Source organism: Archocentrus centrarchus, chromosome 22, assembly GCF_007364275.1.
Source record: "Archocentrus centrarchus isolate MPI-CPG fArcCen1 chromosome 22, fArcCen1, whole genome shotgun sequence".
NCBI lineage: Eukaryota > Metazoa > Chordata > Actinopteri > Cichliformes > Cichlidae > Archocentrus > Archocentrus centrarchus.
In genome coordinates this window covers 20,099,355-20,123,250 of record NC_044367.1, presented here as the reverse complement: position 1 = coordinate 20,123,250, position 23,896 = coordinate 20,099,355, and the positions used below count along the sequence as shown (strand labels likewise).

Sequence of the window (23,896 nt, the reverse complement as noted above, 5' to 3'; positions counted from 1 at the left end):
CCGGATTCTCCAGTTTTGTTACACCAAAAAATGCAAATTAACTGATACAGCATTACACAGAGTAACATAGTGAGATGCTTGATCCTATGTGCTACACACAAAGATATTAACTTTAGATGGAAGCTGTTATTCTGCAGTAACAATGGATGACCAGGATTAGTTTTTGCTCCCAACATGATTAACCATTTCAAGGATATCAACATGATTCCCAGTGAGATCATACTGGCTCAAGAATACTGAACTCAAATGTTTTTATGTCCTTCTACACTGGAGGCGGTCCGTTGGTGTAGCTCAGCATCGGGTAGAAGGAATTCGCGAAGTTGTTGGACTGAGCACAGTAGTACTCCTCGGACATTGGCAGCAGAAAGGCAAAGACCACTAACAGGAGCAGGAAGAGCTGGAGAGGCAGTGCGACCCAGAAGACGCGCCGCAGAAACGAGGACCTACGAGCCGACCGCGTCTCCAAGTCAGAAGGGAAGGAAGCGGATCCAGCGTCGCTGTGAGGTCTGCTCACACACACACACAAGCATTCACAGCGCAGTACACACTGAGGATTAGTTCAACACATCTATGAATAAAGACATTCAAAACATCGTTCTCACCTGCGCTACTACAAACCTGTTTCCAAAAAGACTGTGGCATGTATGTAAATAAAACCAGAATGCAATGGATTGCAAATCAGTTGAACCCTATATTTAAATAAAATATATATTAAAAAATTTAACTGAATATAACTGAGTTAAAATGATCATTGCATTTTTATTTTTATTTTATTTACATTTTACTCATACTCCTTTCTTTGTTGGAAACATGGTTGTACTTTCACAGCTACATAATCACATTACACCACCAGTCTTACATGTACAAAACTGTTTCTCTTTGCTACAGAAATAGTAAAAATTACTTACAAATTAAATTAATCTAATCCAATAAACAAACTTCCATTTAAAAATCATCCTAATTTAATATCCTTCCCTCCATACTCTTCATTGTTTTAATGTTCTTTGCATATTTTCAATCCAAATAAGATCTCAGTTCAGCGACAGTGGAACTGCATGGCAGTGTGTTAATGTAATCACCATGCTGTGTTTGAAAGACATTGCCAACACAGTGTAAAGCAATGTTAGACAATGTTTCTACATGTGATCTACATGCTGACTGAGACTGGGTGGATAAACACAAGTACAAAGACAGTCACAAAACAATTTTCATGGCATACATTCTGCAATCCTGTGCCAGACAAAAACATTTAATACGAGAGCTTGCATTCCTTTGCAAAAGGTGTGAAGAGTAAAAGACAAAAGGCATGCTGCAAGTAACAGCTGAATTTGAGAATACTCTTTTATTTATATAACAATGCACTCTTTGAAAGTTTGTGTCCTGTTAAAAAATGCAAAGCATATTGAGGCAGGAAGAGCACGGCAATTAGAAACAGCTTCTCTGACCAGGTAGTTAGCTGCATCTTCTTAAAGGAACAGTTTGGGAAAGCCAATTCACTCTCTCAATTAGAGTTAGATGAGATGATTGACACCACTTTGTGAACTAAGATGTTAATATGAAGCTGGAGTCAGGAGAGAGCCTAGTTTAGCATAAACACTGGGAGGAGGAGGAAAGAGCCAGACACTGTTTCCAACTGCTTCCAGGTGTACAAAAGAAAAATAAATAAGCAAATTCCCAAAATGTCATACTATAAGTAGCAGTGTCATTTTTAGTCACCATCGCCCTCAGTGAAACTGTCTTCTTATAGCCTCAAAAGTTAGAAGACATGGTCAGTTAAAAGCAGTTACACAGAGGCTTACATATGTACCTACTGTAAAAAAATGTATTCAGAATGTATTTAAATTGAGACAAATCAGGCCTGCTTTGCTCTCTAAACATATTTTTTCCTCGATCTGAGAATGCAAGAGCAAACTGACACAAGTTCTGCTGTCTTTTTACCAAAAGTGCCCCGTTACCATTTCACGAATGGAGACCTGAGAGGCAAGACTGACAGATGACAGACTGAGGGGGGGGTAGGAGATGGCGGATACTCGGTGAGATAGCAGCAGCAGAGGAAGAAGAAATGTCACGCACAAGAGAGAGAAACAGCGCAAGAGAGAAAGAGAAACTGCGGCCTTTGCATTGTTCATTGCAGACATTTACTGGCTCAGCAATTTGAGAGCAAAGGGGTGTGTGTGTATGCTCAGTATCAGCGAAGGAGTTAGATGTAGAGAAATATTTGTGTTATACATAAGAAATGCCCTCTGGTTAGCGATATTAAGCAGCCAAGGACGTTGGCAGAGAAGAGGCCTTGCACCTTTCCTTGTGAAACTCTTATCTAGGATGCGTGGGCTGCCACTCACCTGATCACCTAGCCTACACAGAGCATCTAGACTTACAGAAGATGATGGAATTCACTATCATGAGCTGCTAGTCTGGCACAAGCATTAAAAGCTGAAATTCGGAATCTTTGTCCTTTAAATTTTTTATTTCAAAGTATCAACTGGTCTCCAAGTGCATCATGGGCTGCTGAGTTCCATTATCTTCTGGGTGTGCTAGAAACCAACAGAAAGGTACCTGTGGTGTGGACTGCTCACAGAGGGTCCAGGCTGTGACAGACTACATTTGCCCCGTTGCTGTTTGCAATGAACAGGGGGGGGGAGGTAAAAGAAAGAAAGTATGTTTAAGTCCAGGCAAATCAAGACAAAGCTATTGATGAAAAGAAAACCCAAAATGAAAGAAGAGCAGCAACAAAATCATATGTGAAAGTGATTGATTTTGTAACTTGTAATAACAAAGAATCTGGCTCTTCAAAGTGCACAACTACTTTGAATTGCTTCAGCTTGGGAGCGCAATAAAGGGACTGCAAATAGGATGCTACAATTATGCAATGTGATGCATACACAGTATAAGCAGGGACATGCTTATTTGGACTGATGTACAGTTGAGTAATGAGAAAATAATGCTTTCTCATTCTTGTTGTTGATGCCATGCTTGCTCATTAAACCAACAACAAGTTCTATGCTACATTTCAAATTTAGCAGCTGCATAATAGCCAGTAATCCTAGATATAACACTACAACGATAGAAACTTATCTAAAGTGAGAAGAAATATAAGGAAAGTAAAAAGTTTTCAGAAATACTGGAAGAGAAAAAGAAACAAAATGGGCAGAGCTGAAAAGCCTGCCAAGAAAAGGAAGTAAGAAATCGAAAAGTTAGAAAGAGGGGAATCTCAGGAGACTGTCTGGACACTGACAACATGCAAGAAGAGTAAAAGGTTGGAAAAAAAGTTCAAACTCCAGAGGGAGGGAAGATAATGCAAGTTGTGGAGGTGGAGAAAGATTTGAGGAGTGGGAGGAGAGATCTTGGAATGACAGGGGTGAATCTGGCCTTCATTGGGGCATTTGGGGCATTTACTTTACGTGTCTTAAGGGATACCAAACACCTGGTTCTCACAGAGCAGCATGTACAGGTAGGGATAAACATTACCGATCGTCTGTGACTAGGAGTACTCCTTCCTGATACAGGACTGAGGGAGCCAGACGTGTCCAGCTCATCAGCAGAAGACCAAGAAGACAGATCCTTGCATTAGAAAAAAATCACAGACACAAAGAGAGACAAAGCCGGTGACCACATGAAATCACAGGAAATATAAACTTGTAGCATTTAATGCTGCCACTGAGAGAAGAAAGACATGCTCACTGAGACTACACAAAGTAGTGCTTGACAGGTGATTAGTACTAACACAAGCAAACAATATAATGCACTCTATTTTACATCAAACAAGTATCCATTAAATCTAAACACATTTTAGCCTCTTTGTCCTGCCCTCCTCTCATGTGCAGCCAGGGGTCACCTAATAACTAAAAACATAAAATAAATATGGTCTTACAAGATTCTGGCAATCTGCACCTCCACAAGACAAATCCCCACCTTTGTTAATACTGCACATTAATAGTGTAAGTAACACATCTGTGACATTACTGAAGTACCAGTGGAGATGGATGAACTTGGGAATTTTTCAGCCCGTCAGTGTCTTGGAACACTGCCTGACACAGAACTCGCATTTATGAGAAAAAAATGTATTCTTTGAGAATATAGTTGCAAATTTATGATAAAAATGTGGGCATTTTATCCATTCTATCCACTAATCTTGAAAATTAGACGAGGTGGAAAAGGTTTCTGACACAAAAAGAAAATTAATTAAAAAAAAGACTTTTTTTTTTTTTTTGCAGAGTCTTTGCAATGATACTTTTCAAATGTAGGTGGACGTAAAATACATAATAAACATGAAAGGCTGCTTTTAAAATCTCAAAAAGGGGGTGTTCAGGTAACACTGGACTGGTACATAAGTGACTGAGGCTCTACCTGTTGACTGCTTGTGATGTCCAGAATCTTGGCCAGCTCTCTGAGGTCTCGGGTTACTTCCTTTAGCAGCAGTTTGAGACGGTTCCCAATAACATGAACCTTCTCCTTGGCCTCCAAGCAGTCACTGCCCTGCGAGTTGACCAGCAACTGGAGGGACATGTCTTGTAGTGAAGCAACTTTAAGCTGTGAGTCTAGCAGCTCCTGGCGGATTTGCTGAAGGGAATATTAATTTAAGACATAAACTCAAAAACAGTAGAAGAATTAGAAATATTTACATTTTCCTCTTTCTCTGGATTTGATCTAAATCAATTTTAATTCTTAAAATAAAACATGTAGAGATTTGTGATTTGATCATTTATAGATGGAAAAACAAAACTGCAGTTTAAGGTTGCTGCAGTTCAGTACCGTAAGTGTTTTGTGATGCTCGTGGAGAGTGTCACTGTCCTGGATTGGATCAATAGGAACCACCTCGTTCCTCCTCCGATCGATGTTTTCCAACCAGAGCAGCAGACCATGACTCATCTCATGAAATTCCTATTGATTAGATGTAATTCAAGAAGGTAAAGACCCAACTATTGTATCATAGGAGGAAATTCCTAATAATAAGCCAGTCGATCTATTCAAACAGTTGGACTTGACCAGCACTCACTTGGCATTGCATGAGAGCTTCCTGTAACAAAGACCTCCATTCCTCCAACGCGCTGCCTAGTTTATCCCAGTGGTTGTTCATGTCTTTCAGTTTGCCTTGTAGCTCTCGGGACTCGTCTGTCTCTGACTGCAGAAACTCAACACTGCACAAGTTGATGGAAAGCACTATAGCCTTGCGCTTATCATATGCCTTCTGCAGCTCCTGTAGACAAACATGCACACGTCAATAAATAACTGACAAGAACTAACATCATAGAATTTGGAGATCATACATAATTTTACTCCCTGGATTCCCAGTAGACCATTTTGTTAGAAATAACAAGCCTATGAAGGTTTGTTAGTCAGTTTATGTTATTTATTTATATATTTTTTAGATTTTTGGGCATTTTTAGCATTTACTTGACAGAACAGTTCAAAGAGCAGACAGGAAAGTGGGGAGAGAGTGGGGGAACAACATGCAGGAAATATTCTGGGGCAAATTCGAGCCTAGGCCCCTGCAGAACTTTCAGTACATGCGTCGAAAGCTCAGCACAAATTCTTTATTACATTTAAAATGCATTATTTCTGCAGTCTTACACTTCTAAAAAAAAAAAAAAGAAACAATAACACAGCACCTTGAGCTTTTTGATGCGCAGCTCAATCGTCTGGATGTCCGTGCCGAGGTCCAGTTTCCGCTGTTGCTCCAGCTCTTCCTCCGTCTCTCCCAGCCAAATCCAAATTTTGTTCAGGTCAGAGTTCAGCTGCTGCCACTGCTGCTCATTTTGCTTTGTTCTCATCTCCTTGCTGAGGTCCTGAGCCTGCAGGAGCTCCCAGCGCTCAATCACTCCTAGATTGAAGGATTTAAGGCAAAAGAAGGCATAAAAAAAAGGTGAGACAAAAAAAGATTGTGTAACCTGAATTTACCACTGAATAAAAGTCTGGAAATGTTCACATTTTTTCTCTACCAAGCATAAATCAAAAATAAAAATGGATGGATAAATTAAAATAAATACTAATACAACATGGAGGATAGTTTTAGGTATAATATTACCTGACGTTTGGGACTCTGAGCTACTGGGATCTGCCAGTCCAGACACTGTATCCTCTTCCTCCTTCAGCTCAGAGCCTATCCTCTTTACTGTGTCAATACTGCCACGACACTCGCCCATCAGTCGCAGCTACAGAATAGTTATAAGGCTGATTACTCCAAGCAATGTAATGAGATTATGCTGATTATTTCAGGATAGCAAAAATATTGTGAAACTCTGGAGCCAAGTGAGTAATGCGCTAAAAATGAAAATACAAGATTACTAAAAAATATGAGCAAAAATAAACAACAACTGCATCCAAATAGACAAAGCATTATTAACTGTGCTTTAACATTCAGTCCAGTGCAGGAACATTTTTATGAACAGGGTGTTCTGAACCCACAGTTAGCTATAAGCGTAACACATACGTATCCCATGTATGAGCCATCCATTTCTGTGCTTGTAGAAGTGCGGCTGCGGCTGCTGTCTGTTTGCTGCAGGTGTAAACGGCTGACATCCAGAGGGTGAATATGAGAGTCTGCAGCTGAAACCTCCCCTGTTGACACAATATTATCTGGTTATATTTCCATAATGTTCAATCAAGTATTCACTCATAACGTATTTTTGAAATATGCTTAACACCAGAAAAGAAGGTAAGGCTCCCATTTAGAGGAAAATAAGATGTGGAGAGCAAAAAATGAGAAGTAGACAGGAATGCAGATTGGTTTTCCTGACCACTTTTCTCCTGTGGTGCCTGTCACAGTCTAGCAAATCACAGAGTGCCCTTTGCACCCTTTGCATCGCGAGCTGCATCCTTTATTTGAAATAAGTACGTTTAAAAACTTTTTTAGGTGATGTGATGTCTAAACAAATCTGCAATCCCTTCTGTAAGAATCAGAACACTTCTTGTTTGCTGTAACACAAAAACCAACCCCAAAACAAAACGTGCGCATCAAAAAATCCAAACAGGTTAGCTACACAGAACACTCCAAGTAAAAATAAATAAAAAATGAAGAAAGCCAGTTAGAAAGAAGGGTTAGGCTGAATTCCATTTCTGTTCCACTGAATTAGAGCCCAAAGCAGAACAAGTGAACTGAAGAAATAAAAATGGAATTGACCCTATTCCCCAGTGTTAGAAAGTGTTGCCTTTTGTGCAGTGTGTGCCCAAAGTGTTAACAAGTGAGGAAATTAACACAAATCAAATTCCAAGCTGGTGAATAGACTACTAGTGTTTTATCACTCAGAGTGTGTCTGTTACTTCTGGCCCCAAACACATGTCACATGCTGGGGTCTGCTGTTGCCTACCAGTGGAAGACCTCAGTGTTTGTTCTGTTAGTTTAACATAGGCCTCGGGGCTCTCTGGGATCACTACATCTGGAAGAAACATTATACAGTACATACATTCAGCAGTGGGCTTCACACTGACTCAGTGAACTGATTAGCTTGGTACTCATCTGCACCAAGAAATGACTTGCTGACTGTTAAGTAATCAGTCACAAGAAAAACTTTCTTGTGCATTTTTTCCGTGATTATTCCTTTTCTGCTTTTTTAATTCTTTTTTTGGGCTTTGCAAAAGATGCACAACTCATGTACACATCAACTGACTCATGCATGATAACAGGAAATTGAACTCAGGTTAAAGATTTCTCTCGTCTAACTTCTTCTAACAGCTAATTGTAATAAAGAAGAGTTTATTAATCTGAAAAAATGTCTTCAATTGCAAACAGAAAATTGGACTGGCATGGAAACGTACCTGATAACCCTGAGGAAGGGCGCTGAAGGAATTCTCCCTCTTCACTCTGCTGCTCTCTGAGTGCCCTGCTTGCGCTCTCAAGCCCACGGCTTAAGTCGTAGTCGTGGTCCCACTCCAGGGGAATGGAGTCCACGCTTGCTGGTGTGTCCCTGCCTGAACGCTCGTTCCGGAACTGGGCAGCCAAGGAGGCTGAGCGGCCGGAGGAGGGCAGAGGTGACAGGAAGCCATCCCCCAAACGTTCACTCCATGGCAGACTGGACAAATCACAGTGCTCATCTAGCTCCAGCTCACGATCCGAGAATGACACTTCAGTATCATCATCTGCAAGCTAAAGATAAAGTTTTTTAGGACTGGAAAGATGACATTTGGACCCAAGCCACACATCGGTGAGATTCTCTTGATCTGAGGTCTTACAGGAAGACGAATGAGTTTCTTGTAGTAGCGCTCCACTCGACCAAACACCTCCTGACAGTAGCGCTGCAGCTCCTCCAGCTCTTCCTCGATGACAGCAGCATCCAGAGGCTCACTCTTCTCTATCAGAGCCTCGCCCTGGTGGAAGATGTGCTCGATCTTGGCTGTTGTTAGAGAAATTTCCTGCTGGAATGACTGTGAATCCAGAGGGTTGCACACACAGTTTATGAACATATATAACAGTCAGTAAAAAGCAGAGACATATGCAAGTGTTTGAAAATGTACAGTGGATTTTATGGTCTGAAGTACAGCAACAAGCTTACCCTGAGTTGTTTGATCTTGGCTTGAATGTCACATTCAGAGAAGTGCTCAATGTTGGTCAGCTGAAGGTCCATCTCTGTCAGCCAAACCAAAATGCCATCTCTGGCTGTCTCAAACTCCTCTCTCTGACTAATAAAGTGCTGCATATTCAAATTAGAGACAATGCTGTTTGAGTCATCTATGCTTCCACGCTGTGTAAATGTAATGCATGTTGTATATATTGATCTCAACAAAGCCTTTCCTGAGCTTTTATTTTATTATGGTGAACCCTCACAATCAATATACATCATATTGATCATAAAAGTTAAGATGTTAAAAAATCCAGAAATGCATGTGAAGACTGAAATTGAAATCAAATTTTAAAAAATGAAATAGCAATAATATATAAGTAGTAGAAACACTGTACCTTAAGCCTGCGAAGGATGGATGCCACCCTCTTCTGCAGGTTGTCCCATCGCTGATTGGCATCATGTGCCATCTCTCTCAGTTGGCAAGAAGAGTCAGTGCGGTTTTCTCTGGCCAGGCGGCGGTATTGCTTATTGATTAACTCCAGCTGGGTCAGACTCTCATGAACTTGTCTCTGGAAGGTCTACAGAAACACATGCATACATTTATCTCAGGAAATAACACTTTTGTCTTTTAGCTTCATGTAGTTTATATGTTTGCATCTGAGATATAGAATATTCTTATTTAGAACTAACGATCAGCGCTATCCTACTAGTCAAAAGAGTGGTCATTTTAATTCTTTACATAATTATAACATTTTGCAATACCTCAAATTTCTTTAGTTCCTCCTTGGCTACAGTGTACAGTACACCAGAGGAGTTGGGCAGAGCAGCAGTCTTTTCTGAAGTGGCCAGCCACTCCTCAAAACGTGCAAAGTCATCCAGGAATTTTTGCCATAAACGCCATGTCTCCTCAATCCTAAAAGAGGAAATAATTTGTGATAAAAATGTGTTTTCAGACAATAACAAAAATAGCCTGTTATCCATAATAGCACTCTATGCTATTTTCACTTTCATCCAACATCTAATATCCTACTTTAATCTCCTCTCCATAGACAAGGCACAGATGCTCCTCCAGCGGCGATCGAGGCTACGCGTTGCCTGCTGGATGGAGTCGCACTCTGCATCAGTGGCACAGGCGTCACAGTCGTGCAGAAGCACCTCACATAAATTCAGCACAGACGCCACTCCTGTACTGTGCTTCTCTATATCACGCTGAAGCTCCTAAGGGGCAAGAAAAGAGTGACAGAGTGGGTAATAAGGAGTGACAGACAAAGAGAAGGAAGACGATGGACAGAAAGTTAAAGAATGATTTTATGCAAGTGGTTGGAAACTTTACAACAATGGCTTTTACTAGTTAATTACAAAAACCTGCTTGCACAGGATTAATACAAATAGTTAATTTTCCATTACAGGATTACAAAAATATTCAATTATTTTCCATTAAAAGTTTTTTGAAATTGCATTTCAGCTGAATGATTACAAAGCCCTGATGCCTCTCTGCTGTTAAAGGGTCTGCATTTGATGCAGACTGAATGATCGCACATATGTATCTTAAGCACTGTACAGTATATTATGTCACCTGCTGCAGATCAAGCTTCCTCTGAATTTCTTGGAAGTCGCAGGTGTCATAGGCGATAGGTTTGGACAGCTCCGTTTCGATGTGGGCAAGCCAAGAGCGCAGGCTGTTCATGTTTTTATCTAGCTGCTGCACGGCCACTAGAGTTTCTCTTAGTTTCTTCACTCTGTTAACATAATTTAACAGATTAATTACACAGAAAATACCCCAGCAAGGGATAAAATCAGCAAAGCAGATTTGCTGCACAGCTGTGAGTGCATGCTGCCTCACCGTGCTCCAATGAGGTCAAGGAGATGCTGCCAGCGGTCACTGACTTTGTTGAGTTTTTGTTCAATTTCAGTGGCTTTGCTCTGGTGACTGGCCCTGGCCAGGCGCTCTCCCAGCTGATGCAACTGCAGCTTGTTCTCCTCTGCCACTGTGATCTCCTCCTGGTAGTCCTTAGACACAACGTAATATAAACAGGCAATTTGAAAAAAATTCAACCACATTTGTTAAAGAAACAGTTTAGTAACACAGAATATAACAGAAATACAACAAAGCAGTAATAAACATGTCTCCTTATAAGCAATGAACACGCAAAATGCACAAAAATGTGATCTCACGTAGAGTATACAGATGTAGCAGGGTTTATGTTGAGTGCTAATTTAGAAGAAAAGATTTCTTCACAGAAACATACTGTTTTCCTTAATCAACACATCATTATGATTTCAGCTACTAACTGTGATTTCACTAACAGATAAGGAGGATAAATATAAACTTCACTAGATGCACTAGAGGTTGTAAAAACAAATATTTAAATGGGGAATTAAAAAATAAAGAAAACAAACAGATACGTAGCTAAGGTTTGCACAGAGTGCATATCAGAGAAGTCTGAGGTGTGTATGTACCTTGCGGAGCTTCTCGATCATCTCCTCAATACTGATGTCACCATTCTGGGACACCTTGCTCTCCATGTTAGTGAGCCACTCGCAGAGCTCCTTGTACTTCTCGGTAAAGACAGTCCACTCATTCAGTTTTTCGCCTACCTGCTGCCTCCGCAGTGACAGCTGCAAAAGCACAGCAATATGTGAAAAGTTAATTACACCTCTGTGCAAAGCGCATAAAAAATGTCAATAAAAACATGGTCATTTAAAACAAAAGCTAATAAATATCAAGAAACGCTAAAGGAAGTAGTGTAGACACTGTTTCATTTGCCTCACGCAGTGAGCGTCTGCTTCTGTATTTCCTGTGTGTGCATTTTATCCGCTGCACACAGGATGCGACTGAAAAAACGAAATCAACTTGAGGTTTCAGCTTTTCTGCACTCACAGGACTGATTACATTAACTTGTCACATTAACTGTTCCTTTCTCAAAATTGTGGCAAAATGGCGCATTACACTAAATCAAACTATTTCTCCCACTCTTTTATATAAAGACACAAATCAATCCGAGAACAAAAGTAAAATACTGCATGAATACCAACTGTTTTCTAGCTTAAAGATGTAGATTTATATAGGGAGTATTTGTATTTGATGTTGATCAACCACCCATACGTGTAAGTGTACGCATTGTGTCTTATGATGAAGACTGACACTAGCAACACGATCTGCTGGGACTGAAGGACATACAGTAACAAGAGCAATTTACATTTGTAACTGTTACAGTTAATATTGTGTTACATATAGAATGTGCCTATAAAGCAATTTCTGCGAACCACTCTCTATTTGATTTCAATAATTGCCAAGTAGCTCATCAGACTTGCAGTACACAGTATTTTTAGACAATCTAAAATAGGGAGGTACTGTGCCAAGAGTTGTACCTGGTGGCAGATTTCATCCCACTGTCTATGCAGCAGCTCAATACGCTCTTGCAGGACAGAAAGGTCCTCAGCACTGATGTAGCAAGAAAGTGACTCTCTCAGTACGGTCAGGTGGGCCAGATCACCCGTCCAGCCATCAAACGTATTCTCCAAATCCTGGAAATAAAACAATACTAATATTAAATTTTGATTTGTATTTGAACAAGCACCTGAACAACGTTAAAAAGAATCAGCTTAACAGACATTTAAATAACTCTATGTATATGTCTTACATCAAATTGCACAAAGGAATGTTAATTTTAAAAAATAAAGAAAGAATTTAAAAAAATGTCCAAGCTGTTACCTTGCAGCGGATCTGTTCAGCTTGCAGATCCTCATTATGATTGGGAATAGGCTGAGAAAGCTGCTTTTTGAAGGCTCGAAGCTTTTCCAGCGATCCACAAATGCCTTTTTCACACCTCTCCCAGTCCTGCATTCAACAGATTACAAACACAGGTGTGACACAAACAATGGCTGGAAAACTACGAGTTACTCTAAAACAGCTGTCCTTATTTAAACTACAACTAGTAGGGTTTGGTGAAATACTATTATAAAGAAAATAAAAATGTACCAATTTATACGTACAAAGCCAATTGTACATACAAATACAAGAATTATGGTGCCCATCAAGGTATCCTGAGGTTCCCTGGACTACATAAGCTGCTAGCATTTTGTCTGTTTTACCTTTAACAAAGTGTAAAGTTCTTTCTTCTGTTCTTCCAGGCGTATGCTGGTTTGTTTCCATCGCTCCTGGATATCAGTCAGCTCTGCCTGCAGGGCCGCCTCTGCTCGGCTATCGGCCGACAAAAGCAGTTGTCTGCCAGCCTCCACTGTCAAGATATAGCTGCCCTGGTGACGCTGCAGGACCTTTTCCTTCATCTGAAACAGGAGGAAAGAATCCTTATCAAGCTACACAACCCAGTTAATTTACACAGATCATCCCCAACCCACAAATGCAGCTGCATGTTTAACACTGTCAGATACTATATTTGTGGCTTATTATATTAAAAATGTCACACTGCCATAGGTTCTTAATCTAAACTACTCTTTGCTGTAGCTGCTGTACCACTGTGTATTACAATTAAGTTTATTACTGTGTACCTGGACACCATCCAGCATAGCGCGAGCTTGTTGCAGAGGAACTGTATTCCCTGCCTGAAGTGCCTCTGTACGATGGAACACTTCCAAAAGCCATTTGCGCAGCTTGTCCACCATTTCTCTATACCGCTGCCACTGGCGGATGAGACCATCAATGATGCCCCGCCTCTGCTGAGCGCGTCGCACTACGCCCTGCCACTGGTTACTCAGGAGAGCCAACTTCAGGTTGAACTCATCTCTGCAGGAGATTTGAGAAAGACAACAGGCAAATAAAGGTTTTAAATTGAGTCTGGTAGTAAACAAAGAACAATAGAGTTTGTCTAGTCAAATAAATAATTGTGATTTTGTTACCTGTCATCTACCTGACCCTGCTCTAACATTCTCTGTCCATCACTAATGATAGAGTGGAGGATCTGCTGCCGACTGAACATCTCAGCTTGGAATAACTGTAAGATAAAATATGAATTATTTGTTAATATAATCAAAAGATGATATTTGAGGATATTCTTCTTCAAATGGACCTTAACCTCATGGGCTTTCTGCTGTTCTATCAAACTCTGGTAGTTCCCTGAAATTTCCACTGCCAGATTCTCTTCTGTTTGGACCAAGAACTCCATCCACGTTTCACACTTTTCAAGGAAGGTCTGCTGCTGCAGCAGGAATGACTGAAGTTTGCTGCAAGGAAAGAAAAAGTGAGCTTATCTCAGTCACATGGGGGACAGCAGCCATTTGCCCTGTTATTGGATTTATCTAACCTTGTTATTTAACAGTGTCCTGCATTAGGAAGGCTTTAAACCTTTTGGGACTGGCTTGTAATTTTCTTTTCATATCTTACCTGAATCTCTCTGTGGCCTGTGCTGAGGCTGTGGACCAGCTTCTGTTGAGGTTCTGCATGCGCTTGATCTCTGAATCGTTAAGAGGGAGCCGGTAACCAAGCTCATTAAGACGCTCTAACTCAGGGGCCATACTGCTGAATTTCAACATGAGCCTCTGTATGGGCAAAAGAAAATGGTAAGATTTCTCAGCTGCTGAACCTCTATATGGCATGATGTCATTTTGTTCACCAAATTCAGAAAGAAAACAATAAAACAAACCTTGAGCTCATCCATGCGGTCCTGGATGACTGTCAGGTCAGTAGAGCCATTAGGATCTTGCACCTTCAGAGCCTCTTCAGCTTCAACTACCCAGGACCCCAGTGATTCCAGCTGATGATTGAAGATTTCATAGTCTTGAACTCCAGTCTGGTATAGAAAAGAAATAGCACCCACAAATGTCATAATACTGACTTGGTAAATGACTACTTAAAAGGACAAAAAGTCTCATAAATCTTTTTTTACCTGTAGAGTGGTGAGCTGCCTGGTAAGTGCCTGTTCCACCGCAGCCAGCCGCTGGGTGAGAGAAAGGTGATCTGACTGGATAGCAGATGCTGCTGATGTATCCACCTGCTGTTTAAGCTGCTCTCCCAGTTCTTGGAGAACCTGAAGTGTGGCCTGGACTGGAGCTTGGGATCGGAGCAACTCCTGAGACAAAACACCCAATAGATTTAGGGCAAAGTATCTTTATTATTATAACTAAAACACAATATCCAACTGGATGGCACATTTGTGAGGACATTTTTAATGATTAAACAGTGGCTTTCACTATAAGGCATTAGAAGAGCTGTTCTGATGTCCCATTTGCAAGGCTGTAGCCTCACTCACGCTGCATTCTTGGATCCAGTCAGACACCTCATCGTCAGCAATGTCTTTGCTGCAGGTGGTCTTGAGGAGCTGATTAGCTTTTTCCTCCTGCAGCTGGATGCTGTTGCAGCTCTGCTCATAAAGCTCTTTGTAGCGCTGCCACAGCTGAAGCAGGGCTTTGCTGCTTCTGAGACGCTCTCCAATCTCCTCCAGTAAGCCAGTCCATCTATGTGCAAATATGACATGGACCAAGGTGATGATTAAAGATATGAACACTACAATATTTTTGTCAATAAATATCTTAAATCATTTAAAGAAGGACCAATAATAATAACAGTAATAAATAGTAATATGATGATAATATCATGCTAATTAGGATCACCTTGCATTGACATCTTTCAGGGCATTGTTGAGAGAATCTGACACCGAAGGGTGACACTCCCTCAGCAGTTGGTGGGTAACAGCACCAAACTTTCTGAGGCTGCTCTCCTGTTTTTCCAGTTCCCCTTGCAAATCCTTCACAGTGGCAAATACAGTGCTTAATTCACCAGCAGCTATATGATCACATTAAAAAACAGTCCCCTAATGTGAGCTGCATTGCTATAAGATTTCAGAAACTCATACCAATACAGTTAAAGGTTTCAGCCAGCAAACATGTAGAATAGACTGAATGCTCCTTTGTCTTACTATACCTGCAGACTTTGCACTTGCAGATGAACAGCCTCCAGGGAGCCTGTGAGGAGGCGGAAACGAGACACAGAGTACCTTCCCTCCATCAGGTAGCCATTGATCTCTTCTGAAGCGTGCTTGTATAGAGTCCACTGGTCCAGCACTGACTTCAAGCTGATCTTTAGTTGCCCAATCTGTTGAAGATGAAATGAAAATGTAAGCACATTCAGTAAATTGCAAAATCAGAGCACATGAGGGATGAAAAAGAGGACAGAACAAATGGGTCTAACCCAGGTAAAATAATGAAAAGTTAGAAAGAGAATGGGGAGATTACCAAGTGGTCCAGGTTAGCCCAGGTATGATTGACACCTTGGAGTGTTTCCATGACAATAGCACAGGCCTCATCAGTCTTGTTTTGAACAAGGGCACAGCCCTGCTCTTCGACTCTCTCCAGTTCTTTCTCTTTTTCTTTCACCAACTCTTCCATTTCCTTTGAAAAAAAAAATTCTCATTTTGCAAATTAAAAAACAAGATGACTGGACAGTATGAACATTTTAATCAGATCTATAGTACCTCGCAGTCTTTTAGAGCATTCTGTACAGATGTCAAATCCTCTATCCGATGTTTCCTCTTTAGCCTTTCTTCTTGGGTTGCCATCCAGGACTTCAGGGCCTGAATGCTGCTCTCATACTCCAACCACATCTCCAATAGGCTCTCCAGGAACTGGATCTTCAAGTGTTTCATGCAAAATAAACTGTTAACTTTCGATGTCACATTTGTTTTATTGTAACATTATCAGTGATTACAGCCTCACCCTCTCATTGATGCGGCCTTGTAGGATCTGCCACCGCCTGTTCATGGCTCCCAGACGTTCAGCAAAGTCTGTTTTATCACTGCGCTTGCTCTCCACATCCTGACCACTGAGCTGCAGCACTGACTGGTTAACAAAGTCCACAGTCAGCTGCTTACAGCTTAAATCTACCCTGAAACCCTAAAGTGAGGAAACCACAGGAGATTTCATGATAAAAGATTTGTAATTAGAACCAGTAGTTACATCACAATAATCAGGTTACTAAGACTCCATGTTTAAAAATCCGAATTTTAGATATAAACATATGCTCTTATTTACCTAGAAAAATACTTACTTGTACTGACAAACTACAAAAATAAAAACAAACCATTCACATCTAATTCCAAAATTGTTATACTTTTGCATTTAACAAGAGTTCACATCATACATGTAAACAAAAACTGCCATAAATCAATAAAAAAGCTCCACTACCTTATATTTTTGCAAATAGTCTTGAATCACACTTGACCCCACAGCACTCTTGAGGTTTTCTTCATCCTCCTCAATGACATTCTCCATCAGTGCTATCCAGTTAAACAGCTCAGAAATGGCATGACGGGATGCCAACTTTTCCATTTGGATCTTGAAAAGGAAAAAAAAAAAAAAATCCAAACCATTGGCTTGGCACATTAAACATCACAGAGAAAAACCTACATGTTGCTAGTTTAAGGATAACCTGCAATGAAAACTTCTGTATACAACTGAAGCAGTAGAAAGAGGTAATCCTATTTGGCCCCAAGCAGGTAAGCCCTTTTAGTCTGGATGCATGTGACAATACCTGATGCAGCTTCTCCTGGACCACTGGGATGCGTGTGAGTAGCTCAGCCCACTGAGTGTCAATCCGTGCCAGGTCAGAGCGCAATACCACCGTGTCCACTTTCTTCAGCCGCAGCAGCTGGTTCCCCTCATTAACCACTGAGCTCTTAAGGCTAGACTTTCCCTCAACTTCTTTTGAGAATTCCTACGACAGATAGGAGTGGAAAATCATGCAATCAAAGCTCTGTGGACCACACTGTAGCAACAGCACTACGCAGATGATACAGAATTACAGGCCCAGCACTATTTTCTTTACTTAGTTTAAATTAAGCATGTACAAAACTGGTATGTAAAAACTGCAGCATATGCTACAGATAAACGGAACAACAAGTTGAGCCTCAGCCTCAAAAAAAACACATTAAGTATTTCCACACAGTATGGGCATACATCTCAGGCAGTTGCTTGGGAAAAGAAAAGAAAAGAAAAGAAAAGAAAAGAAAAGAAAAGAAAAGAAAAGAAAAGAAAAGAAAAGAAAAGAAAGAAAAGAAAAGAAAAGAAAAGAAGTGATTGTTCTTGGCCTCACAAGGAAAGCAGAGAGATGGTCTCTGACAGTTTCCAGCTCCTGTGGTACTAACACCGCCTGCGTGTTCCAAAACTCCAGTCGCTCCAGAGCAGATTGCAGCCATTCACTCATCTCAGCACACTCCCTTTGATACCTATAGAAAAAACAAAGAATTAAAATTACACCATGCAATTATAAACATGAGTTTTATATATAAAGCCTAAAATGTCCTCATTTCAATTCTCTCTGACCTGGTCCAGTGTTTCAGGATAGCCTCAAGGCGTTGTAACTCCTTGTTGACCTTTGCTGTGTTATTGAGCCAGTGTTCCCCCAAGAGTGTGAGTTGATTCTCCAGTGCGGGGCAGCATACCGACAGTAAGAGATGTTTACCTTCATCCAATACCTGGTAGAGCTTGTGCTGGTGCTCTGTTAGTCTCCCCTTCAGACCCTTTACAGAAAAATAGAAGAAAGTGGGTTTGCAGTTTGTTGTAGCAAAAAATAAATAAATAAAAGAAAGAAAGAAAAAAAGAGTATCTCTATAGTTTCCTCCAGGACAGCAAGTCCATTTTGAGCTGAACTTCAAATCTTTAAATCCTAATTAGCATGTAAGTGAAAACAAGCAGCTTGTTCCTTTGTCACATCTAAACAATTAGTCCTATGCAAGAAATCAAAGATTATTTTGTTAGTTCCAAACATCTAAACTCATGTGACATTTTACCTGATACAGTGATATTCTGTCCATAAGCCTTTCTTCAGTTTCTTCAACCAGGCCAGCAGAAGGAATACTTCCTTCAACAGCCTCCAGATGTCGGTTCAGACTCTGGTAGTCCTGCACCAAACGGCACCAAGTCTGAAAATAAATAAATATTTAGTAAACCTTTGCTTTTCTAATAAGCACACGTGTTCCTATGTAACTATTTCTAGTATTTTTTTTATTTTACCATTTTTTATTTGAGATTCTTTTTGTTTAGAGATTTTGTACTAAATGCTTGCAAACTTGTTTCTCCACCTACATGTCCACCATCATCCCACAACTAGCAACTACTTTAATACTGCAATTTTTTTTATAGTGATTAAAAATGCAGTGATTTATTTGTATAGTTTGTGTCTTTCTAATATATGACATATAAACACTCTGTAAATGTTGTGCTTTCTTGAACATGTCATATCTATTATTTGTTATTATTCTTGTCCAGAAACCTGTAATAAGAATACAGTTGCTTGTTTTTTTTTCTCCACTGGTTAGCCTTAAAATACCTTCTGAACAAACCACTTTGCACACTTGGAGCTGCCCCCAAAACTATCCAGCATAAGACATTTTTTAGAATTTTTGTGCCTATGTTAACCTCCTTAAAAAAAAAAAAATATCACAACTGGCATAAATTGTGCCTTCTCTCTTACCTCTAGGATACACTCCAGTTCAACTCCTTTACTGTGCGCCTCTTTGAGGACACTCTGAGCCTCAGCCAGTGTCTGTTCCAAGGCTTGGTTTTCTTTGGGAAGCATCAAGCCACTGATCTTCCTGAAGTACGTTTCTGTTAGAATCATATGGGACTCTAGACCCTGGAAGAACTCCTGAACAGGCCAGAAAAAAATAATCAACTCTACTTGTTACCTGCATTATTACAAATTAGGTTCAACGTGCAACCTTGTTACTTTTTTAAGCCTAAGGATTTAGCAGAGTTTCAAGATGCCATACCTTATGTTTGTCCAGATGATTTTGGACTTCCTCCACCGAGCTGGCAATAATTCTTTGATCAGCAGCCATCTTGTCTTTAGCTGTGTCTACCAGGTCTTTCAGGTCCTGCAGAGCACGCTCATACTGCTCCTTCAGTGCCATGTTCTGGTTCAGCCCACTGCGCCGGGAACCCACTGTCATCACCAGCTCCTCATATGAATCCTGGAAAGATACACAAACCTTTTAATTTTTTCTGTTTTGGTTAAAAAAAAAAATAAAATAATTTCAGGCTGTGTATCTTTTAAATTTTATGGTAATTTCTTTACTGTGCACTAAGAAATGAAATCAAATTTTTGATTTCTGCAGGAGCCATGAGTCATGCTTGTTACCTGTAGTTTGAGCAGTTTGTTTACGGATATCTGATCTGCGTGTAGTGCTGCTCCTCTGGTTTTAAGTTCTGTGATTCTTTGTTCAAAGTCTTTCAGGCTCTCCTCTGCACTGGCAATGACCTGAGAGAAACAAATTACATGCATGAAAGGCATTCGCTGTAATGTTATATATATATATTTATATGTATGTATGTATGTGTGTGTGTGTGTGTGTGTGTGTGTGTGTGTGTGTGTGTGTGTGTGTGTGTGTGTGTGTGTGTGTGTGTGTGTGCGCGCATGTCTTAGTCAACTCTTGCATTACCTCAAGTTGTTTTGAGGCTGGTCTATCCATTGCTCCAGCTAGCGCTTGTAGTATCTGGCATTTGGTCTCAATCAAAGCAGTCTGAAGAAGTTGCAATTCAGTCTGTGATAGACAGAAGACAATTTAAAGAAAATGTATATTAATAAGCAAAGATATAAACATTTTAATTTTGTTTACTATAGGCTTTACTATAGTCTTCTTCAACAGTGGCTTGACATAATAGACAGAAACATTTCCTCATATCAGGCAAACCTGATAGGATGTGAGTTCATGCGCTCTGCTCCTCATTTGGTCACAACGTTGTCCCAGAGCACAACCCAGAGCTCCTAATCTCTCTTTTAAGCAGTTAAGGTTGTCTTCCAAAAGCACTCGATCTTCATTTCTTAACGCTGAAGATGAAGCAAGCAGAGTTTGGCTGAGCTTCACATCCTCTGTCACATTCCTTACATCGTTCTCCAAGGTCTGCAGAGGAGGTCAGAATCATTAGCTAGATTTATACTAAATAATTACAATGTAACATCTGTAAAATGGGAAAGCATTTTGATTGTCAGTTGTCAGATAACAGAATTATCTTTTTTTTATACTGCACAGCCAGGACAACTGTAGTCAAAAGAAAATTGTCTGTTCATCAACAATAATTTATATTCAGTGGTATGGCTCTGCTCTGGGACCTCTGCACATTTTCATACAGATGAGGAGATGCAAGACCTGCACCTTGACATTGTGCTCTGTCTGAAACAGCAACATGCATCCCATCCAGAACTTTAGCCACATACTCCTGTAGTAAGTATCATTTAACCTATATGCCGCTACTCATGTGATTTATTATTTGAAAATTCCTGCAATATTTAAATCTGCACAAATAAGGCCAATTGTACCTCTTGCTTTTGTAGCTGGGTCTCTGCATTTTCAGCAAGCAGCACTGAGCCAGAGAAGACGTTGTTCTCCACACTATCCAGCCAGGAGGAGGTGTTTGACACAGCTGTGTAGAGCTGTTGCTCCATCTCCGCCACCTGTATCTCACCACCACCAGGCTATATACACATATACACAGGAAAGATGGACATTTTCATTGAGACCACATGCTTAACTAAAAGTGTTTAATTTTCCAACGTTGTATTACAATATAATAACAGAAATGCTAAACCTGAGGGGTCATGTCTTCTACTGTCTGTCTGAAGCTATCGTACAGAGTCTTCAGAGAGGATCTCCCTGCCTGGGTGTCTCCTTTAAAGAGTGGCCCAGCTGTGGACACACGAGAAGCTCTCGAATAAACCTAAAGGTAAAAAAAAAACAAGAAAAGACAGAAAACAGTCATAAAAATCCTTTGGTTTTTTCCTCCATCGACTTTATGCTAACATTAATTAAAAACAAAAGGATCTGTACTGGCTGCTTGTGGTCCTGCTCCAGGGTTTTCTGCAGGAGCTGGAGTTTAGTTTTGAGCTCCAGTCTTAGACTCTCCCATCTCTGCCTCATCTGCTCCCGCCCAACCTGAGTTTCCCTCTCAGCCAAAGCTGCTGGAGAAAATGGCTCTGTTGTACTGCAGGATGATGGAGAATGAAAAAAAATTAGTGCTCCATTTATGCTCTGCTATAAAAACAAATTTCATACATCCACCTGACATTTTATTATTTACTTTCACTTGCATTTGTATACATGTATGGTATAACTGTTATTAAAAGACCTGGCGCTGCTGGGTGATGCCTGCTGGATGAGGATCTCCTCTCCTCTGCTAGCAACAGACTGAAGCAGCTTTTTCTGCTCTGCAAGCTGCTCCTCCAGTTCCTTCAGGAGAAAACAAGCAATACAGCAACCATGTTAGACAGTATCTGACATTATAAAGAAACATTTATAGTTATTTACAAAAATTTTGGTGACATAATGGTACTAACATGTTTTGTTTCATTATCAAAAGAGATGCTGAGAAATATGGCCAAAAATCTTACGTTCTTTCACTTTGTTCAATATTAATAAAATATTAATAAGTATCGCAGTGCACTGCCAGTACCATTAACAGACAGGAAACCCATTCAACATGTTTATTGGACTCTTAAAGATACACACATTTTGGTGTGAAACACAGTTTTTTAATCCTGTGGGGACAGTCGGCTTGCGCTCGTTCATTTTTACATGTAACTCACTTCGGCCCTCAAAACCTACTGAAGTACCTTAATAGTAAATATCTATTTTTGCAGATGAGGACTGGTCCAAGTATAAAAGAGATTCCTTTATCTTAAAATTAAAGGTTATCATCCACATTAATAGAATACTTTTTGTAACTTTTTTGTGCAGCCCTGGGTAATAGGAAAAGGAATATAATGGCAAATTGAATGAGAAAGGGCATTTAAGCTTGTACTTTGCAATACAGAGGGACTTAATCAAGGTTAAAAAAAGTGGGAAAATTACCCTCTGTCTCTGAAGGCTGTCTTGATGCTGTTGGGTTCGTGTGGTCCGAGCCAGGGCCAGCCAATCCTGCACACTGGGACTCTGAGAGAGGCTGGACTCTGATTCACTGTCTTCCTGTTCCTGCAGAGAACCCTGTAGAACCAGAAAGATCATAGAGATACACAATAATTAGAAATAAATTTACATCTACTTTTGTTAGTAAGCAAATACTAAAGCATGCATTACATGCATGCACACACTAATTTAAACCATGCAGCGACCTCACCTGGATGTTAACCTGTTTGTCTTGTAGCATCCTCTGCAGCTCCAACAAACCACCCTTCAGTGTACGTAACTTCCTGGCCAAATGTTCAGCTTCCTCTCTGGTGTCTGTGCGGCCCCCCCGCAGCAAGTTCTCACTATGCACTGACAGCTCTGAGAGGGCCAGCACCTTCTCTTCAATCTCCAGCAGCATGTTCTGCAGGAGTAGAAGGAGAGAGGCCAGGTCAAACATCGTGTCTCACCACCTACAGGAGCTCCTCCTTCTACACAACAGACCCTCCAGGTATGGATGAATCCCCTTCACCAGCAGCTTTCCCTGTCCAAAGGACAGGGACAGCTCTCATCCTTAGCCCACCTCTTCGGCCTTGCCTTCTGTGCAACATATTACCACTAATCCTTCAGGCTCTGTGCTCTTCGGCAGACATGCTCTCACTCAACTTCCAAACCACTTCTCCATTCTAAGTCCAGACCAGCTGTTGTTATGCCCATCAGTAAGTATTGTCCAAATGTCTGAAGAAACATTTGTTTTTTGATATTACTGACATTCCTTTGTCATCATTAGCTTCTGCAGGTTATTCTAAGGCAGAGAATACCTTCATACCCTGCTATCCTACTCTCACTGTACTCTAGGATTCCCCTACTTGGATATTCTAGCAGCTTTGTCACCAGCACCAATCGTGGTAGCAAATTCTGACTACTCCGCCCTATGCTTCTAGCACGCCCTTGTCACACAGAGACATCTGCATAATCTGCTTAAGACTAGTCCTACAGACACTTAGGTCCAGCCATGTGAAGGCCCCTATTACTCCACTAATGTGCTTGTTTACCCACTGAAAGGCCCCTGAAATGATTCATGTGTAATAAGGACAAAATATTGAAAGATAAGACATACTTAAATAATCCAATCCCAAATTTGATTTGCTTTAGTCTGCTCAGAAACAATCCCTGAACGCCTAGGAAACAGTCCCAGACATATGCCTGTCATTCCCAAAAATCTACTATGACATGCATTATTAAGTAACCATACATTCATATTCACAAATCTATTAATAAACTTAAGTAAGGTGGTGTTTGAAAATGCAGAACTCTGAAAGAACAGCAGGGGGAGCACTTACTTGACATTCAGCCAGTTGATTCTCCATATCTGTCTCCTCTTCAGGTTTAAGTTGAAAGAGGGATGTTACAGCACTGCGCATTTTGGCCAACCACCGGTCCAGTTCATCTGCCTGGGTGTGATACAGCTGTACGACCTGTTCCTGAAGCTGACCCTCCAGGCGGTCACTGACACGTTCCTAGAGGATGCCACAGCCCATTTTACTTAGTACAATAACTTTTGGC

General features: G+C 40.6%; 1 protein-coding gene and 1 long non-coding RNA gene across 2 annotated transcripts in view; one reads left to right on the top strand and one right to left on the bottom strand.

The window, feature by feature from the left end:
• Positions 1-328: 328 nt before the first annotated feature.
• Positions 329-23,896, bottom strand: part of LOC115772248 (nesprin-1-like) — a 40,365-nt gene continuing 16,797 nt past the window's right edge. The window contains exons 41-89 of the mRNA XM_030718328.1: positions 23,674-23,850; positions 22,563-22,754; positions 22,298-22,429; positions 21,576-21,676; positions 21,278-21,431; positions 21,039-21,167; positions 20,770-20,925; positions 20,144-20,353; positions 19,892-19,993; positions 19,591-19,710; positions 19,223-19,423; positions 18,925-19,098; positions 18,242-18,373; positions 17,775-17,971; positions 17,545-17,677; positions 16,984-17,166; positions 16,638-16,787; positions 16,170-16,346; positions 15,929-16,084; positions 15,690-15,845; positions 15,379-15,549; positions 15,069-15,202; positions 14,708-14,912; positions 14,345-14,527; positions 14,102-14,248; positions 13,843-13,997; positions 13,535-13,682; positions 13,359-13,453; positions 13,011-13,245; positions 12,594-12,788; positions 12,214-12,339; positions 11,871-12,026; positions 10,959-11,117; positions 10,342-10,508; positions 10,075-10,237; positions 9,529-9,716; positions 9,261-9,411; positions 8,894-9,076; positions 8,490-8,627; positions 8,170-8,361; positions 7,756-8,083; positions 6,431-6,558; positions 6,026-6,152; positions 5,610-5,821; positions 4,997-5,197; positions 4,753-4,881; positions 4,348-4,560; positions 3,469-3,561; positions 329-506 (exon numbers count right to left, since the gene is read on the bottom strand). Coding sequence (XP_030574188.1) covers positions 468-506; positions 3,469-3,561; positions 4,348-4,560; positions 4,753-4,881; positions 4,997-5,197; positions 5,610-5,821; positions 6,026-6,152; positions 6,431-6,558; positions 7,756-8,083; positions 8,170-8,361; positions 8,490-8,627; positions 8,894-9,076; positions 9,261-9,411; positions 9,529-9,716; positions 10,075-10,237; positions 10,342-10,508; positions 10,959-11,117; positions 11,871-12,026; positions 12,214-12,339; positions 12,594-12,788; positions 13,011-13,245; positions 13,359-13,453; positions 13,535-13,682; positions 13,843-13,997; positions 14,102-14,248; positions 14,345-14,527; positions 14,708-14,912; positions 15,069-15,202; positions 15,379-15,549; positions 15,690-15,845; positions 15,929-16,084; positions 16,170-16,346; positions 16,638-16,787; positions 16,984-17,166; positions 17,545-17,677; positions 17,775-17,971; positions 18,242-18,373; positions 18,925-19,098; positions 19,223-19,423; positions 19,591-19,710; positions 19,892-19,993; positions 20,144-20,353; positions 20,770-20,925; positions 21,039-21,167; positions 21,278-21,431; positions 21,576-21,676; positions 22,298-22,429; positions 22,563-22,754; positions 23,674-23,850 — 7,893 coding nt within the window. The 3' untranslated portion in view covers positions 329-467. The remainder of the gene's footprint in view (positions 507-3,468; positions 3,562-4,347; positions 4,561-4,752; positions 4,882-4,996; positions 5,198-5,609; positions 5,822-6,025; positions 6,153-6,430; positions 6,559-7,755; positions 8,084-8,169; positions 8,362-8,489; positions 8,628-8,893; positions 9,077-9,260; positions 9,412-9,528; positions 9,717-10,074; positions 10,238-10,341; positions 10,509-10,958; positions 11,118-11,870; positions 12,027-12,213; positions 12,340-12,593; positions 12,789-13,010; positions 13,246-13,358; positions 13,454-13,534; positions 13,683-13,842; positions 13,998-14,101; positions 14,249-14,344; positions 14,528-14,707; positions 14,913-15,068; positions 15,203-15,378; positions 15,550-15,689; positions 15,846-15,928; positions 16,085-16,169; positions 16,347-16,637; positions 16,788-16,983; positions 17,167-17,544; positions 17,678-17,774; positions 17,972-18,241; positions 18,374-18,924; positions 19,099-19,222; positions 19,424-19,590; positions 19,711-19,891; positions 19,994-20,143; positions 20,354-20,769; positions 20,926-21,038; positions 21,168-21,277; positions 21,432-21,575; positions 21,677-22,297; positions 22,430-22,562; positions 22,755-23,673; positions 23,851-23,896) is intronic.
• LOC115772252 (uncharacterized) lies at positions 21,071-23,865 on the top strand. The gene is made up of 4 exons (XR_004019026.1): positions 21,071-21,173; positions 22,590-22,841; positions 22,980-23,049; positions 23,718-23,865. It is a non-coding gene; the product is annotated as an uncharacterized LOC115772252 (long non-coding RNA).